Source organism: Blennius ocellaris (assembly GCF_963422515.1).
Source record: "Blennius ocellaris genome assembly, chromosome: 14".
Classification (NCBI taxonomy): domain Eukaryota; kingdom Metazoa; phylum Chordata; class Actinopteri; order Blenniiformes; family Blenniidae; genus Blennius; species Blennius ocellaris.
The window spans coordinates 15,433,240-15,452,700 of NC_137663.1; the positions used below are offsets into that span (position 1 = coordinate 15,433,240).

The following is a 19,461-nucleotide window of genomic DNA, read 5'->3' on the forward strand; positions in this document are numbered from 1 at the left end:
ATGATTGTTAGAGGGACGTCAATTCATGTAAAAGCTTTATGACAGTAAAGATAGAACATTGAAGGAATTAAACTAGGGCCTTTATGAAAGTGTGCGGGATTTCTTTGTCTGAAATCTACAGAAAATCCTCTCAGTTAGTCTTGGGCCTTTTTTATTTTACATTTGTCAGCGTCTGAGATGTCAACATGTTTTTTTTTGTTTGTTTTTTTACAAAACAAAAACTTATTTGAACAGAAATGCAACATATAAGCATGTTCGGCAGGAACAAGTCTAAACGATAGAATTAAATAAAAGTGGTTGTACACAAGCAAACTCCTTCATTGTTCCAGGTGGGACACATTAATGAAAGATGGTGTGGTACTTTGTTATTGGAGAAGACCGACGTATGCGCCCTCCTTTAACTCACTCAGGAGACAAATAAGAGATTTATACTTAAAGGACATTAAAGGACTGGTTCACCTCCCCACTGGAAGTTCTGTCCTGTTGTCTCAACATTCTGAGCAAAGTCAAATATACCATAGAAGGATTTGAACAGTTTTTTTTTTTATTCTTTTTTTTTTTTGACACTTTAGAGTCCACAAAACAATTTAAAATATGATGTATTTCCTCAAAAGCACAGCAAATGAAGGGGGATATGCATATACCGTTTCACAGGAAGTGGAGTGGAGAGGAAAACAATCCATCACAAACAATGCAATCAAATCCAGAAAATGGTCTGAATAGATCGGAAATTAAGTTTCAAAATGGGGAATTTCATATCAGCACTGGAAATGTTACTACTTGAAGTCAGTATGGTTTTCTTTGACAAGTCACACTTTGTATCTTTCACAAATAGCCACCGTAGGTTCACCAAACTCTTTGGCCTCTGATTTTATATATGTACTGTATATATCACAAATTTAAGCAACACAACTCTGCAGTTCAACCAGATGCTCATTGAAATTAGCAGCAGCTTGCTTGTTGGCCAGAAGTCACTCCAATACTTGTTTATGCATTCTGATGAACTTCACCGTGAGTGACATCTGAGTGATCTGCAGTTACATTTATGAGAGGTTTGACCTAGTCTTTCAAAATGCCCCTTTGTAATCTGGGATTATGTGGTATGTCATCCACATCTTTGAAGGAACCAGCATCTCTACATCCAAGTCTACCCATTTAATCTAGAGTGCAAGTAAAGGTAACACTGCACATAATTCAGATTGAGAAAGACTGAAATCAGTCTTTTCGCTTTATCTTGGCTAGACATCACTTCTTCATCTTGAGGTCAGCTTCTATGGCACTACGGCGCCCCCTGGTGCCTCCATCCTACAGTCAAAGCAGAGGAAAACAACTGATTACTTTAATCCCCCCCCACAAAAAGTGTGACTGAGCCAACAACTTTTTACTTAGCAAGTCAATTGTGCTCATTAATCATAAAATGTACTTTCAAATTCAAGTACCATCTAAAATGAGCTTCTTTGTTTAAATAGGTTAAACTGCAGGTTTTGGTATTGAATTCAGGAGAAAGAGATGACAGGAAAGTTTCCAATGTTATATAAAGGGTACTCACAAAAAGTGAAAGGAGGAAAGCAGGAGAAGACATGGACACAGTATCCTGGAAGAGGAAATTGATGCACATCAGAGCTCGGACTCAAAAGTGAATAGAAATTTAACAGTGGAAAACAAAGACACAATAAGTTCAACAGAAGGAAAGATTGAAACAAGCTTTAAAATAAACACTGCTCATACACATAAAACTAGAGACATTGCAATAATATTGACTTTTACCTCTTGGTTGCCCTCTTTGTCCACATCAGACATTTTGTAAGGAACATTACGATCATGTTTACCTTAGAAACCTGCATACAGTACTACAGCCAGATAATCTCTAATTAATCATTCCCAAGGCACCTTCCAAAATTTAAACACTCGCCTCCTCCCATCCACTCCAGTCCTGGTTTCAGTTGATTTTTTTGGTGTGCTATGAAATATCACTAGTAAACGCTCCAAACTTTCTACAACTGAGAATCTTTTGTCATTAAGGGCACTTAGGTGACATAAAAAGGCAACAAACATGAAAAAACAACTCTGTAACACTAGCTGGCTCACTGCAGTTGTCTTTATTCACCAAAGAGTTTACACACCGAGTACAAAAATCAGATTGAATCAGGTTTATTTTGTTTTGTCAAAGTTAAATCATCAGCGTAAAGTAGCTGTTGAGAAAATGCGTTTTCATTCCTGTATTTGAGGACATTACATCAACATCAAAAGCTTGTTTGTTTTCGTACTGAGATTGAGTGACTATGGTCGAAATCTACATGGAGATTTGATGGTAATTTTTTTTTTAATACGAGTGGCCCACTAAAAATAAATCAATATGAGATCAAGTCTTTGGAAAAATGACCAGCACATATACTTGATTCATCAGGGTTTTTTTTTTTTCTACCTCTGTCAGCCTGTTTTCTCCTCAACTTGTCCCTTCTTCTGTACTCCCTGCTTTTGTCAAACACTCTAGTAAAGCACCTTATCAGTAGAGTCCTGTTTGCGCGTGCTCTCTCGGCCCCTCAGGCTCTTGGCGCTGATGCCAGATTCTGATGTCTCCATGATAAGCTGGGTGGCAAGAAACTGCTGGAGCTGCTCCAGAACGTCACGCTGCATCTCCAGAGCCATGTGGTACACGTCATGATCCAGGCTGTTGTACATGACGGCGTTCTGAAACATCAGCATGATGTCCCTCTGGAACTCAGCGGTGGTCCGTATCAAACCGGTCTCAATGTTCTTTTTTATAGTGGCGAGGTCCATGGGCCTGTGGGAGTGGAGGACATAAAGAGGCCCTTGTTATCTCAAGTTGTTCCTGTAAAACTTACGAAGCACAATCGGTATATAGAACCATGGCATATGATCGGTGTACTTGGATACCTGTGCACAATACTGTGGTATCCTGGTGCGATTTCTTCTGTAACTGGCTGAAGGAATACATTTGCATACCTGCAACAAGTCCACATAAAAGCTGTTATGGTAATAATTCTTTAGAACATAGTAAACAAAAAAAAAAAAGAAACATAGGTGGACAGAAGAGTGTCGGGTCAAATTTATGAATTAACCTTTATGCATGTTGAATGTGATCTGATGGTGCTGGATTAGTTTTGAATTTTTGAGGTTTTAATCAACTGGGTTGAGGCAGCAAATTCTGATGTCTCCTGAGCCAATTTCAGTCGGGGACAAAGCTCAAATGTCACAAAAGTAACATTTTATTTTATTATAGCTTGTTTGGTTAATCATTGGAAAACAGTTCATGTCTGGATGCAACAGTTGATAATGCATCTTAGTTTACTCAAAGGCAATTATGGACTTAATCACTGTGAGAATTTTTGGCATGCACAAAAATGGAAGGCTTTCATTAGAATCTAAGTTCTGGTCTAGACTCCTTAGTGTCCACATTTTCCATCTCAGTTTTAACTCATGTACATATAACCCATTTAGCTCCCCTACTTGAGAGTTGGTGTCATGTCCTCATGTTGTTTTTGTTGTTGCTTTGGTATTTTTTGCTGTATTTGTATAAAACATTTTTTTAAAAAGTCAAAAAATTTGAATGGCGCACACACAAAAAAAGAAATGCAGCCATATCATCAAGTGATTTACACACCAGCAAGTTCACAAATAAATTAAGCAACTTTTGCGAACGATTATTTTGATTTTGAATTTATAACAAATTCATAGCAGCTCCTTTGCTGGAAAAATAAATAAGTAAAATAGTATTATAGTAATTAATATAATAAAACTTATTAAAAACTACCTGATGTGGTCTTCCTCCTTACGAGGATATATACGTTGATTTATGAGTATATTTGAGGCTCTTTATTGGCAAGTTCTTAGTTTAAAACTTCCTTGGAGCCATTAGTTTTTATGTTTTTGAAAATGTGTGTGTGTGGCAGATGGAGAATATTCTACTTAATGTTGCATCTCAGGAAACCGAATCTTAAACCTGTAAGAGGTTGACCTCTCGCTATTCTTCCTCATGCATGGCGAGTTCATTTAATGTGTGAAGGCTCAGAGAAATGATGGGACCAAGAAAACTATTTACATATAAAAACACCTGTGAGTGCAATATGTTGAGAAACGGGTTGGCTTGCACGCGCACAGGCACGCTTGAATGTGTGAAGCAGTCCATACTGTTATTAGTCATGACCTGACCTGTGATTGGCTGCTGCACGCCACACGAGCATAATGGCTTTCTTCCAGATCTTCTGAGCCTGAAGGGCTTCCAGGTCCTCACTGCAAACCGAACTGCACAGAGACGGTGATTAAGCAGGAAACCACAGGCAATGCAATCACTGTGCATATAAGCAGAACCTGCAGCACTGCACTGAAAAATTCAATATAATTACACATTGGCAGCCATCTCCATCTCGTACATCTGAGGGCCAGAATGTGCTCTACTCACAACTGTGATGAAGCCGGGCTGCTGGCAATGGAGTCTGCTGTAGTGTGGAGCTGCAGTGAAGAGGAGGCCGTGTGGAGGCTGTATCCATCTTCACTCTCGCTGGCTGCAGGTTCGAGCTCCCCATCCGGCTCCGATAGGAACTCCTCTACCCCGTCGCCGTCTTCTTCTCCTTCTGGCCCGTTAACCCCATGGCCCACTTTAGTCCCCGAGGCATTCTCTCTGTCCTCGTCACCATTTCGACCCTCTGCTTTTGTTTTCTGCAACGACGGAGAACGCAAACGCGGAGGGATTCAAACAAAGCAGAGAGTGCAGGGACACGGTGCGAGCTACGCACTCTGCATTTCAGTACAGCAATCACGAGCATTATGTTCGCTTTGACCTCGTTGGGTGCTATACCTTGGGATGCCTTTCTGTCAGTGGGCTATCTTCTAATACTGAGTCTGCCAAGATAGTAAAGATGAATAGTAAGAATGAAATGGTTATGCAAAATGCATACTTGTGTGGCAACTGCATGTAATGTATGAAGCAAGTTATTACCAAGATTCAAGCATGCATGTGCATACCTTTGTGGGGTTTTTCAGGTTTTTCCCGTCCCCACTTTTCGTTTTCACACTTTATGGAGACATCCATTGAAAGGCGCGATTTCGGGTGCATCGCCCCTCCAGTCTCTTTCATTGCCTGTGACTGTGAAGGCGCTTCAGTGTCACACTGCTTCAAACCCTTTGAGTTGCATGAGGGTGAGGAAGTGGAAGGGAGCCTCCTCAGTCCAATGGGAAATGTTGCAAGACAGTTATCTTGAGTGTTGCAGAGGGAGGAGAGGGAAGCCTCTGTCCTCCCCTCCAGGGCTGAGGACTGTGGAGCCCCTGTGGGCACTGTGGAGTGAGACTCGTGAGGCCGGAAAGGCCCGGCATCCCAGGCACCAGACAGAGCATGGCCATTCTCTTCACAAAGGGACAGAGCAGCCTCAACTGCAGCTGCATCCAAAGCCTCTGCAGCCTCATCTGCCTGCACAAACAGAAAAAAAAAAACAACACTCTATATCTTCAGGCAAACTCGTGATAGCCCAGAATCTCCATAATGATGTTGACATGTAAACTGACTGATCTCACCCAACAACCATTATGAAAATGCTGTCATTTTCAAAGAACCACAAGGGGTTTCAGTTTGCACATATTTGCTCTCAGGAAATTAGCATAAATCTAGAACGCTATTTTGGTCATTTGAACCTTGTCTTCAATAATGGCGATAATGTCCCCCACTGTCTTCAGATCCAGCTCATCTCCCATGTAGGACACAGTCACATCATCCTCCATGAGCTCAGAGACTTTATCTTGCGTGGAAACAGGCAGACTTCCAGCGGCCACAGACGGCCCCATCCCATCCACCCCTGCACAACAGAGCAACAACAGCTGTAAACTTATTTAATGCCATTTGTTTGAAGGCGAAAACATTTCAGAGTTCGGCTTCCCTCTTCAGGCCTACTCGTATCATTTCGCATCACAAAAAATGGAATGAGGAATTTGTGTGAAATCGGTGCAGATTACAGTCTGAGCTCAAATCGATAAGAAGACACACAAACTGAGGGAATGACGTGGAATTCCTATGCTGCCAAGTGTGCTATGAGGAGACTGGAAGTACAGACCTGTATGTGCTGAGACAGCAGAGTCACCTGGGCCAGGAGTGGTGGCAGAAAGGGGAACGGTGGAGGCAGAGTCTGCACTGACCATGAAGCCCAGCGGTGATGAAAACTGGCTGGGACCCGCCTCCAGGAGACGGGACAGCATGGGGGCACCTGTGTCGCGGCGCACATGTCGCAGAGTGAACTACCAGCTCACAGATTCAAAGTTGCTCAAAGTGTTATTTTTCATTAACAATGCACGTACCTGATGCCTGAGAGTGAGGCTGGACAGGTGGAGCCAGCTGCTCAAGTGCTCCTGCACTAATGGACAACTCACCATCTCCTATCTGACGAACAGATTCATCAACACGTGTCACATCTTCAATGTCAGCATTTTTGCAATTCAATCGTTTTGCAAGCCGGGCTCAAAAAAAAGTCTGAAATAACTGATCACGGCACAATGATCGGCTCCACGTACCAGTCTGGAATTTGTGGCCAAGATGTTGCCCTTCTTCAGCAGCTCTGAGAGGAGTGGAGAGGGCGGTGGTGTGGCTTTCTGACTGAGGAGCTTCTTCTGAGTGGGGTCGTCCAGAAGTGAGCCGAGCCCGACATCTTCCCCGCCAGATGCGGCGGGCTCTGCAAATGTCATTAACCTGGTTGTCCCTGAAGCCTGGAGCCAGACAGAGGGAAGCACACAATGCTACAGCCGGAACGTGTTGACGCTTTCATTGATCTGTTAGCAACTGAAAATCGTCACAAATCATACGCTACTCTTTCATAATCTTCAAAATAGCATAGCACATGCTTGCTACTTTAGTAAATCTAAACTCTTATGATGCTTAAAGAAAGAAAATAAATCATGACTGTACTGTAGTTCTCTTGAGGGACATGTTATAAGTGTCACACCATTTTTAATGTCCCATGAAAAGTAGACGTTTGAAGCTTCGGTAACTTACATTTTTTGCGGACGCAGGATCCTGTGTCAAGCACTCGAGTGGGTCACCTGGCGAGAAGTCCTGACTCGGGGAGCTGCAGCCTGAGGGCGAATGCAAGGAGACACTGGGCATCCGTTTAGGTGTGTTCTTTGCTACCTGTCTGGCTGAAGAAGGGAGGAGCGGCACAGGGTGGAGTTTCTTATCAGTCACACAAAAGCAGGTGGCTTACTTCCTTTTTGCTCGAATCTATTGATGGGACAGATGGTCTATGATGGATGTGACTCATTCTGGTGATTCCCTGCTGCCTATCACGAACCAACGCTGGGTCAAATCCTCCAATTGTCTGCTCACTTCATGGCAGACTCAGTGTTTCTATCTGCAGTGAAGTGAGTGTACAGTTTGATTTGCACATGTATCACAACTGGAAGGATAAAGTGACCATCTTGATTCCAACAGTGACAATAAACCAATGTTGAAGCATGAAATGGTCCATTTCCGAGTGAATATTCATCAAGTTTACAGTTAGAATATTCAATTTTCCTTGATTTCAAGTAAAGGAAACTGAGATTTGAATCCTGGTTGAAGCAGGGATGGCATACAGTGTGAAAACTAGTGGATTGATGAAAACCTTTAACACCTGCAAAACTTCAGGTTGAAAAATTACGTCAACAGCAGGCTAGAAAAAGATCATGATCACACAATTTATTAATTCAAACAGCATTTTATATTACCAAAAGCACATAATTTGTAAGGAGATACCCTGATAAGCAGCATCTGTGTTTTTTCTCCTCAACTCTGCTTCCTCCTCTTCATTTTTCTTCTTCCTTATAAACACAGAAAACATATGTATTCTTTTAATTTTGAGGGGGCCAGAAGCAGGAAATCTAGAAACAGGCATAAAGTATTTTGCATTCTTACTGCAAAATTTCATCCCACAACTCTTCCAGTTTAGAGTCCCGATGTCCTGCTTGAATGAGTGTTGCCTCTTTCTTCAACTTCCTATAAAACCATAATCACATCGGAGGATCTCTCAGATTAAAAGACACTAATTATTTTTGTTTGTTTGTTTTTTTAAAGGTCATGTGATGTTGTTTTAATGCTTTTGCATTTTAATGTTATACTGCAGCACCTGTGGTTCTCCTGTGTTTCCTTAATCAACTTCTTAAGTTGTTCGATTCTCTCCGCCGTCAGCCTGCGCACTATCACGTCCTCCACTGTCTCCACCACTTCACCTTTCTCACCGCGCTTCCGTCTGAGGGTAAAGAGATCACCACATTATTCTCCTGACACCTGCCACTGACTGACATCAACAGTGGAGAAGGGATACAAGCTGCTCAATAACTAAAACAGCAGGTTAAAAAGTCACTCGCGTGCTCACTTTGGAGCTTCTGTTGTTTCCAGGAGCTCTGAGTACTTGGAGGCACAGTGCTGTGAAAATGCAAACAAGGAGCCAGAGCAAGTGAGTTGACAAAAGAAAAAAGAAAGCGTTGTCAAACTTGCATTCAAACGACATAACATGTGACTTGTGGTCTCAGACTTGTTCATACCTTTTGAGAGAACCAGTCAGGTGGTCGTCCAGGTTCTGCAAAGGGTTTGATGGCTCGACTGACAGAAACCCTGATGGGATGAAGACATTTGGAGGCATTAGAAAAGGGGCAGTGGTGTTTTTGGGGTTAATGGAGTAAGCCTGACTCGAACCCCACTGATGACAGGTTCAACACCGTTACTCCAAGTCTATGGTCCTTCAGCTTAAATTTCAAATTCACTTTACTTTGTCGTTGAGTCACTAATCACAGTAAAAAATACGCCAAAACAGAAAATTTAAAACAGTATATCGATATATTTCCGGTTTAAAAAAAGGACAATGGCACCTTTGCTTTAAAAGGTACAAAGCTGTAAAACCCAAAATGCGTGGAAAAGGTTACTCCAGCATGGCTGGGCCTCTGCCCTTTGCAGAGGAGGACATGTTTTGTTGATAGTTTCAGCTTCAGACGAAGAGTTGACAGATCTGTCCTACATTGCTGCAGCTTGATGCGTTGGTTCGGTTGTTAAATACACAAACTGGTGTGAAGAGGTTTTTTTGTTACAAAAAGATGAACAACCAGAAGGTTACTGTGTAACTACAGCTTACTCTGACATGCAGGCATTTGTGAGAGGAAACTACAGCAGCCAGGCGTTCAACTTCTCTGAGGTACACTACAAACAAAGCAGTGGCTTTCACTTACAAGAGGAAGAATGCATTTATCAAAATCTCTTCCTGTGCTTCAACAGACTACGTTCACCACATTGGTCAGAGACAAAGCAGGAAGGTAATATTTATTTGCTAACTTGTTCATAGGTATAGTTTGGGTTTCTGTTCACATTGGCTTTTTTGGTAATTTGAAATCTCATTCATGTTATACTATTTAAGCAAAAGGTGAATATGAATATTCATGAAATGTCAAACATACAGAAAGCAAAAACACTTTGAGGTATGATAATAACATGTTTATGAAATTGGTTGTGCATGTGTTTAAGCCTCATTTTCTACAGAACTACTCTCAATAAAAAGGAGCGTTGGATGGATAAAAAATTTTTTTTTATCCATGTGCCTTCTGTGTTACTTTTTATTCAAAATCACAAAATGTCAACTGAAATGTCGTCCAACCAAAATGGAGCATTTAAAACTGGAATGTACTGGTACGTATCTTCACTTGGCTCGTTTTAAACTACAAATAAACTGTTGTATGCCAGAGATGGGCAACTGCCACCATCAAATTTCCACTACTATGGCGCCAAATTGTGACTGAGAGTATACAATATTTCTTGGAACTAACTCACAGCATGTCTGTACTTAAGCTTTTTAACTCAGCATGCATATATGTGATGATTTTTCTCTGAGAGAATTATTTTAGTTATACAGAAATTGCAGAGCAATTACAAGTATAATCCTCTACTTACTGTAAAATCACCTGTAAAACCAAGACTTTACTGAATTTTGAAAGCATGTGCATGGTGTATATCTGTGGGATTTTCATGCTGTTCATCACGCTTATTCACACACTAACACCTCAATGATGACAACAATATGGAAGGGGCTTGACCTCCAATGGGAGCAACTTGAGGTTTAGTGTCTCTCTCCAGGGAGATTGGATTGGATGTCTACCAAGTGAACCACAGGGAAGATCGGATCTAGTTTTAGAGAGTACATTACCAGTTCTGGTCTCCACTCTTCATGACAGATGTGGCCAAACACAGCTTCTCCTTCACTGACCATGGCTCTGTTGGTCCAATGACAAGCAGCTTGTGCTCTGCAGATGTGAACAAAGCATGATGCACACATACAACCACGTTTAAAAACAAAGCAATTTGCATGCATTTTCTGCAAGCACGAGACAATACAGCAACATTTTAACTGTGGATCTTGTGGAGGGGGGGTGCAATTCAATGCCATGTTATGCCCGGGTTGCCCACCATGCCAGCAGCAGTATGCATGCACACTGTGCAGCAGCAGCAGCACGCACACAAAGAGCACATCCTTTATTATCGTCTTGAGTGTAAATAAACCCGTCAACCGGCGATGGCAGTCATTAACCCTCGCGGGCTGAACCCTGCGGGGAGCTGGGGGAAGTTCGCGGGCGGCAGCATCCACGGTACGCCACAGACAGGCTCCGCTAGCGGGTAGCATGGCATGACACCTCGCCGCGAGCCGACGGTTACTCACTTCCAACCCCGTTTGCCATCTTCCTGTCATCCCGACATCCCAGACATCTCGGCGGGCAGAAACACGGCGATCAACGGCGGCGGCGACGTCCGGGAACGCTGCCCCATACGGTTATGGACATAAATGGGTGTTATGGAGGTGGAGGCTGAGGTTTTTTCCTTCTTCTTCTTCTTCTTGTTCTTCTTCTTCTCTTCTTGTTCTTCTTCTTCTTCTTCTTCTTCACATGAGCTAGCACGCTGGAGTCACACACACTGGGCTGATTTACAGGATTAACTAGCTAGCTCAGACTTGTGTTTTAACACACACACACATGCAAAACTATTTAATTCCGCCCGGCAACCCAGATGAGGGATTTTTTTTTTTTTTTTTTGCAGCTTTCTCTAGTCACAAGCAGTATTTGTTAGAGCAGCTAGCAGCGGACTGATGGTACACGCCCACCACAGTGGTGTTGATGATGATGATGATGATGATGATGATGATGATGATGATGATGATGATGATGATGATGATGATACGACCCTAGAGGCTGCTCAGTCTCCACAACGTGGCTAACTGACTGTCTTTTGTCTCATACAAACTGAACTCCTCTTTTCATCTGGATGTCACATAGTTTACAGATAAAACGCTCAAAAACAAAAACAAATATTTTTTTTGCTTTCATCGATTACATGACATAGTTTGGATATACTAAGAATAAAAAGCCCATGCCCACTAAAAGAGTCAAAAAATACACTCTATCTGTATTTGTTTCGTTTGTTGCATCTCATGCAGATATTTCTGTGACTATTACATTATTGTTTGTATTTGCAGATACATACGGTCCCACAAAAGGTCCCACAGAGAAATCCAGCTGGCGGCATGGTGGTGCAGTGGCTTACACTGGTGTCCACAACAAGATTGATCATCATTCCTGGCTCTAACATGCACAGGATTGCAATCCCAAGTCCCAGAAAAGGGCCACAGTGCATGTTTTGAATGTTTTTCCTGCTTTAAAGAATGTGTCATGAAGCTTTCCAGAAACATTGGAACCGTGCAGGGCTGTGGCCCTCCTAACATCCCTGATACGAGTCTGAGCTTGAGGTACTTTCTGTGTGGTGTTTGCATGTTCTCTTTCCTTATTTGCCCCCCAAGGTACCTGTTTTTTCTTCTCACTGTTCAAAAACATGAATTTGAGGTATGAATTTTTGGTAAATTCGGATCGTCCATAGATGTGTGTGACTGTCTGTCTCTCTGTGTGTTTGCACTGCACAACTTGTATAGAAAACCAGCATCTGAATGCAAAGGCCCACAATATAAAAACAAAAGCTGCAGTAATGCTGTAAAAGTACACGGCATGAAATCAAAGCCAGAACAAAGCTCCACAAACAAGTCCAAGTGAAGTAAAGCTCAGTGCAGTAATGTACAGTAGTTAATAACTATGTCCCCAGATGAGGCTGTTTGGGTGTAACCATAGTAACCATTTGAAGAGCCGATTACCTTGAACCTGAGGCGTTTATTACCAAAAGTCAAGTTTATAATTATTGAGTGATTAAGTAAACGCAATTCAAGCCTTTATGTCTAAATACCTTAAACTGATTTTGAAAACATAATACTATGAGGTGAGTGAATTGATGGGCCCAATATGAATTCAACTCTTGTTCTTCTGAAACAGTGAAGCAAAATGAACAATTGAGAGGAAACCAAAGTAAATTTAGCTAAAGTTTCAGCAACTCCTTTAAATGGTGGTTTTCTCATATCAAGTGGTTTTAATGTGTTGCGATATGGCGCATTGCACCGTCACATGAGGCAGCAACAAACAAACGAGAAAAACTGGTTTGTGCTCAGTGTGAGGTGGCTGAATATAAACCATGCAGGTCGTCCAGGAGAAGTGGTCTTGCCATGTACAGCTTTTTGTTCTTCATATCCATATTATACCAATGAAAGACAACAATCGTTGGATATTAAATAGATAAGTAAAGAAAATATAAGCAGAAAGAAAAGGGAACATTTAGTTCTCTCTTTTTTTAATCATAAAGATCTTAATTCAAATAGTCATTTCCTTTTTTTTTTCAGGGGAACATTTTTGAAAGTATGTAAGGCTCTTTCGGGTGCTTTATTTGAGATTATCATTAAAATTTAAAAGTATTTGTGTGTAATTCAGTGAAATATGATTATAGGTGCAGGTCTGTAAATATTTAAATCCGTGATAAAACACACTGTGATTCAAGTATGCGAGGGTTTCATACTTTCTGACATAACGATGTCCTAAGGGGGAAGTATGATTGTCCCCCGACTAGATGAAGGACTGCAGTTTATAAATGAAGTCAAACATATCAAGGTATTGAGGAAATTATACCTTCTTTGTTTGAATCACATAACAGAATTGTGCAATATTAATGTATAAATTGGTGACAGAGGTTGGTTTGTTACCACACATATTATCCTGTGTCCTCCATAAAGAGATACCAGTTACCACAGGAAAACAAATGTTAATGAGGCACTTGACATTTAACTCCATAACGCTGCCACTTTGCCTCCTGCTGCTCTGTGGAATACCTGTCTGCTCCACTGGAATGACTGATAGCCATGAGGTGGATGTGCAAAATTAGTCAGTCTGAAGAAAAAAGCTGTCACCTGGACAAAAACTAAATTTTTCCCCATGATTTAGTCCAAACTGAAATTCTAATTCAAACTAAAGTACACAAATTTTGTGTTTTTGTTATCAACACACATTTTCACGCATAAGTCTTTAAAAGCAATAAGACAGTTTCTTAATATATTAGACGATTTAATAACATCAGCTACTAAAATTAACTAAATCAGACTGTAGAATGTACACATTTTCCATAATGTTTGGATTTCTTTTTAACCCATTGTTCTCTGTTTATGCTGCATGCACTGAAAACACGTGGGCATGTTGCCTGTGTGTGCATCCAATGTAATTTCCAGCTGCTTTTGGACTTCTGTGCAATTCCCCATTGAGGTCAATTAAAGATTTTATACATTTTATTGCAATGCATCGCTTTAATGATAAAAATCCACAAAATCTGTAGTGTCTATGTTTCATCTATCAATTTCTTTCACATGAAACATTTTTGTTCTTCCAGTAATACTCTTAAACAAACACTGAAGTATTTTTCTCTCAGATTTTAATTACTGAAATGTACAATTAATTAATATCATGGGGGAACATTGGCGATTCTCTTGAGAGTTTCTCATTAAGTGTCTTGCAATAACATCTTCATGTATCCTGTATTATTTTAATCTGTTTTCATTCTAAATGAGTATGTCAGATCGTGAGCTCAGGTGAGCGAGTGATAGAGACTCAGGAGCTGAAGGTCACGCCACATGTTGCCTTGAACTGCTGCACGGAGCCCATCCTGGAGTCTGAACGGCTGCTAATTATTTGAAGGAGGGGACCTACTGAAGCCTCCCTCCTCATCTTTGCCATTAGTCTCATTTCCGTTGGTACTGTAGGTTAGTGTGCTGGACCCTACTGAAGGCAAGTGTGCTCAAGATTTGCCATTATTGGTGAGTAGAAAATCCTTACTAAATCTAGTCGCTTCTGTAAATATGTGTGGAAATACATCACATTACTCTAATGTTTTGTATTGATTCTTAGAGACATATAAATATTCTATTGTTTCCTTTTCGGTTCGGTGCACTTTCGGCTCAGTTTTCTACATGTGAGCCAAATAATAGCAGCCAGGTAAAAATAAATATAAGCAAAAACAAAACAAAACTGTTAACAGTAAGTTTAAAGGCGCAGTTAATGTCAGACATTTTCTGCAGGAGCAACATGTTAATGTTAGGTGTATTTACACTCTCAGCTGGCGGATGCCCCCCTTAGGGAGGGCTGCTCTGCCTCCGCTTCCCCGTCCTCCTCCTTGGAGACCCTCCTCGCACCACTCACAGCTGAGACCCACTGAGCAGTATTAACAAGCAAATTGAAACAGTCTCTAACCACTGGCACATAATTAGTCGCTCACTGTGTGTGTGTGGTGCTGTGTGCACTGTAGCAGCATGTTTGTGTTTTTTTTTTTTTTTTTTTATTTCACTGCGACTTAATTTCTTTATCAGTGATGTGTTATGTTATGTCATGTCTGTTGTATTGCAGCAGAGTGAATGACTGTAGAGGAAAGGGGGCAGGATGTCGAACAACATGGCCAAGATTGCAGATGCTCGAAAGACAGTGGAGCAGCTGAAGCTTGAGGTCAACATAGAGAGGATGATGGTGAGTCTGCACAATGTGGAGACACTAAAGAGTTTAGCTGGACTCGTTTGGAAATGGAAATTTTGTTGTTGTTATATCTTATGAGAATTATACATTATCATTTGGTAATTTTTCTTATATGGCTCAAACTGCAGACATTGCACTGCTGCAAATGTAAATGCTTTCTTTCTTAACAAATATACTTTATCTATGATGTGTATGTATCAAAACCTGCATCTGTCAAGCAGAAATGCATATTGATGCGAAACCTGTGAGGGGAGAGTAGTGAATTTGGGAGAACATTGGCTGTGAGTTGTTGTTTTTTTTAATCCTTAATAACTATAATGTAAATTTTTGTTTGCTGACATGAATGTGTTTGTGCAGGTATCTAAAGCAGCGGCGGATCTGATGTCCTACTGTGAATCCAATGCCAAAGAGGACCCCCTGGTGACACCGATCCCTTCATCAGAGAATCCTTTCAGAGAGAAGAAATTATTCTGCGAAATACTATAATTCCCACCTGAACATGACAAATGTTTACATGTTATGCTATTTTAATGTGAAATGTGAAAGAGCTTTGATAACACAATTCTGTGGTGTTTCTTTATGATGTTCCATTTCAAATAAAACTCATTTTAATGGTAAACGTGACCTGAAAATCACCTTTTGATAATGATAATGACGGTAATAAAGGTTTATTAAAAATGGGTACAAAGGTCATTTCTATGGGCGAGGACTATGGCTTTCCTTTGTGCAAACAGCTTAAATATTAACCAAACAATATTGACATTCCTCTTAAGAGTTAGTTTTTTTTTGTTGGAAGTTTTGGGGCTGCCTTTAATCAACTAATTCTATGATATTAAAATAAAGGGAGAAAAAGCTGCTTTGGAGAAGATAATATGAACACCTGAAAATGAAGCCGAGCAGGCCTTTAAATGAGGTAGTGGTTTCCACTTGTTTCCAAAGAGGAGTGTCTTGTCCACTGAAACCAATGCAAATGCTGGGCGGGGCTTTGAGATATGCTGTGCAGGTTAGGAGTGCAGGCAACAGGTGTGTGTGTATGTGTGTGTGAGAGGTGCTGACAGCAGGTGTGTGTGTGTTCAGTTTACACACATCACAAGGCTCTCACTTCAACAGGTGCCAAGATTCACAAATACTATTTTTGGGGGATTACTACAGAAAAATAAGGTATGTGCTTTTTTGTCAGTGACAACCTTTTGATTAGTTCTTTAATCACCTTTGGCTTTTTCTTTCTACCCAGACAGTCTGCTTTACATAGTTCAACAGTCGAGTCTTGAAATGTTACACGTAGGTCCTATTCAAATGTGTTTTTTAACTCTGTGAAAACATTTTGGCCCAATGTGTGGATGTGCAAGAGCACATGAAATGTTAACGAACAAATGTTTACTCTCGCTAACTGAAACAGGGCCATTCAAGAAAAACTTGTCTGACCAAACAGGTGCATCTCAAACACACCCGGACCTCGTCCACATGCTCTCTGCAACAGATAGGAGAGACAATCCACACATTTAGAACAGTTTTATTACTGATCACCACAAAAATGATAAATATGTGGGGGTTTTCTTACTTTTACCGGATTAGGCGAGTGACATAATTTCCCTGAGAGCATTGGTGAGCTATACAAGATGTTGTTTAACCAAACTGTTAGATTTGAATTGTACTTTGCTAAGCAAATGAGGGACTGCCTTTTAGATTAAGGGACATAGACCTTTGCTGTGATCAGATAAAATGCATAACGTACTGTCAGGTATTTATTATTTCCTCGTTGCAGCTGTTTTACATAAAGGCAAGCACAGATTAGACTATAATCATGACTCGGTTATGTGACTAGATAATGACATTCCCTTTGAAATAACCCTTCTCTAATATTAGATTATTTCTAATCAACACCATGTGAGGCTGAACTTCAATCCCAATGGCTTTTCACTCTCGGAATAATAACCTTAAGTTTCCATTCAAACTGTTTCCCCCCCCCCCCCCCGATAGTTTTCAGGCCTAACGATGGCCAACTTCGGAGGACATGCCATTCCAGGCTCTTTTTTCCTGCTCTTCGGCTTCTGGCTAACAGTGAAATACATTCTCCAACACTACTGGAGGACAAGTCAGCCCAAAGGAAGACGGAGGATGCCACCTTTCTTTAAAAGAATGGATTATGTCGAAGGAGGATTCCAAATCTTTGCTTCATTCGTAGGTCAGTTCTCCTTCAGGCTCCCAAGAGCACCTAAAACCTGTTCTCGCCTCGGCTCACGCCTCTGTCGTCGTTTTTCTGTAGGCATCATGGTGGAGCAGTTTGTAGTGGACGGGCCACATGCTCGCCTCACCAACGGTGACTCATGGGTCAAGCTGATGAACTGGCAGCACAGCACAATGTATCTGTTCTTTGGGATTTCTGGATTAGCGCTGGTTTGCAGCACGAGATTCAAAGGGCTTCCCATTGGTGTGGACCGCTTCGCTCTCTCCATGGCTCTTTTTGTTGAAGGTGAGGGGATTTTGGAAGGTAAAATGATGAAATTGCTTGTTATAAGACACGTATTTAGAATTGAATGTGTTGCCAGTGTAATGGAGATGAATTAAAATCATACACAATGCTTCAAAAATTCTGAGGTTGGTTATCATCCTCCCAAACTCAACTCAAATACATGCATCTATAGGCTGTGTGCCGTTTTATGACTTTCTTTATCACGCAGGCTTTCTGTTCTACTACCACGTGCACAGCCGGCCGCCTCTCGATGCCCACATCCACTCCCTGCTGCTCGTGGCTGTGTTCGTGGGGTCAGCCAGCACCATGCTGGAGGTGTTCATACGAGACAACATCATGCTGGAACTGCTCAGGGCATGCATGTTCATCCTGCAGGGCTCCTGGTTTTACCAGGTAAGATCAAAAGAAAAAGTTTGCATTTGATGTACAAATGATGGGAACACAAAGGAGAACATTGCTTTTAACATTTGTCAATTAGATTTAAGATTTGCACATGAATTGGAATATTTCAACCATCTTGTTAAAATATGATTTAGATTGATACGACAGTATCTCAATAGTATGCCAAAATTACAATTACAGATTTTCAAAAGGCTTGATAGTGACAAAACAAGTTGCTGTTGAATTATATTCAATACTTTTGAGTTGCACTTTCACACAAATTCCTACCAAACCAAAACAACATATGTATTTTCCTTTAAGTAGATTTTATGTGTACTTCTCACAATGAACATGATGTATTTGGGCTGGAAATTTTCAGTCATTCCCGTAATTGTCAAGAAATGTATGAAACGCATCTAACGTGTTGCTCCTTCTGTGTCTTTTCAGATTGGATTTGTTCTGTTCCCTTTAAGCGGCCCACAGTGGGATTTGACACTCCATGACAACGTCATGTTTGTCACAATGTGCTTCTGCTGGCATTTAGCTACAGCCCTGCTTTTGGTCACAAGCACCTCTTGTCTCATCTGGATGTAAGTATCACATCATTTGTATCTACATCAGTTTGGACGATCAGTCGTTTAATTGTGGTTCCTGCAGGCTCGTGTCAACAAGGAAATACTCAAAACAAAGGAATGTTCTCTACTTCTGCATGCGACATGAAATACATTCTGCAACACTTGGACAGGAGAAATGATAGGTTATCAGAACGGATTGCGCAGTAACCCCCCCCCCCCCCCCACACACACACACACACACTTTTACAAGAGTACTTATTAAAAACAGCGTCAGTCCTTCACTCCAAGAGGTTTCCAGGGTGAATGAACAATGCCTTGTTGTGTCACCGTCAGAGTGCAGCAACGTGATGAGCACGATTGCCTTGTGACAATGCAGAGTTTGCTATGAGAATGTAAGGCACAGTCATTAGAGGGCGAGTTACAGCTGCTGCTCGTCATTTATTACAAAAAAATGGAGAAAGAATCCGAGTTATCGATCAAAATGTACATTTTTAGCATATTAACCTTTAACCTAACACAAAGGTTCTATTTTCATAACATAAGAGAAGGTGGTGTGCAGCCAACGTGTTTGTTTACAGTCTCCTCGCAGAGGATATTAATTCATGATCATTAGCACTTAAGATTAAGAGCTTTTAAAAATGAGTATTTAGGCTCAGTTGAGGTTTCTAGTGTTTATATTTACTCCCGGATCAGTAGTTTTTGCAGACTTTTGTACTTTGTTGCGTGCTCTTGCATTATAGTGAATTAATGGAAACAAGCAGGATGTTGTTTCGTTTTTAAGTAATAAAGTAAATTCAATCAAGTCGCTGCTTTTCTACTCAACTATCACCTACTTATTCAAACCCATTTAGTCTTGTCACAGATGACAGCGCCACACAATGTATTGAGTCACGAAAAGTAGTAGCAGTATTGAAGAGCATTCGTGCAGCAAACCTTTTTCCATAATATTTTTCTTGCTTTTGTTTCTTTAGCATTGTGACCCGATTCTCAGCAAAGGGACGGGACATTGAGATTGGTATGAGAAAAACATCCTCCAATTCAACCTCACAGAAAGCTTTGCTTGAAGAGTCTGATGAAGAATGAAGGCGTCGTTACAATCTGGCTGAAAGTGAAAGGCGAAAGCGTGCATGCAAA

General features: G+C 41.0%; 3 protein-coding genes across 4 annotated transcripts; 2 read left to right on the top strand and 1 right to left on the bottom strand.

Annotated features, from left to right (window-relative positions):
* Window positions 1-634: 634 nt before the first annotated feature.
* brd8a (bromodomain containing 8a) lies at window positions 635-11,005 on the bottom strand. Of its 2 annotated transcripts, XM_080508246.1 has the most exons (20): window positions 10,680-11,005; window positions 10,170-10,266; window positions 8,524-8,593; window positions 8,355-8,404; window positions 8,106-8,228; window positions 7,895-7,975; window positions 7,736-7,800; window positions 6,998-7,140; window positions 6,520-6,711; window positions 6,307-6,388; window positions 6,066-6,215; window positions 5,650-5,810; window positions 4,987-5,428; window positions 4,820-4,863; window positions 4,424-4,680; window positions 4,174-4,266; window positions 2,899-2,967; window positions 2,503-2,785; window positions 1,550-1,594; window positions 635-1,305 (listed from the first exon to the last, which is right to left on the bottom strand). In XM_080508246.1, exons 1-20 carry the CDS (start codon window positions 10,696-10,698, stop codon window positions 1,246-1,248), a joined length of 2,526 nt encoding a protein of 841 aa, XP_080364372.1. In that variant the 5' UTR covers window positions 10,699-11,005; the 3' UTR covers window positions 635-1,245. The 2 variants fall into 2 exon arrangements, with proteins under 2 accessions (XP_080364372.1, XP_080364373.1); XM_080508247.1 differs by lacking the exon at window positions 1,550-1,594.
* A 3,803-nt stretch (window positions 11,006-14,808) lies between these two features.
* On the top strand, window positions 14,809-15,384 carry gng8 (guanine nucleotide binding protein (G protein), gamma 8; the record flags this gene model as incomplete). The annotated part of the gene is made up of 2 exons (XM_080508946.1): window positions 14,809-14,892; window positions 15,256-15,384. 2 exons carry the CDS (start codon window positions 14,809-14,811, stop codon window positions 15,382-15,384), a joined length of 213 nt encoding a protein of 70 aa, XP_080365072.1.
* Window positions 15,385-15,953: 569 nt separating this feature from the next.
* On the top strand, window positions 15,954-19,433 carry tmem45b (transmembrane protein 45B). Its single transcript, XM_080509460.1, has 6 exons — window positions 15,954-16,059; window positions 16,879-17,083; window positions 17,165-17,371; window positions 17,580-17,764; window positions 18,200-18,342; window positions 19,299-19,433. Exons 2-6 carry the CDS (start codon window positions 16,894-16,896, stop codon window positions 19,408-19,410), a joined length of 837 nt encoding a protein of 278 aa, XP_080365586.1. The 5' UTR covers window positions 15,954-16,059; window positions 16,879-16,893; the 3' UTR covers window positions 19,411-19,433.
* Window positions 19,434-19,461: the final 28 nt, after the last annotated feature.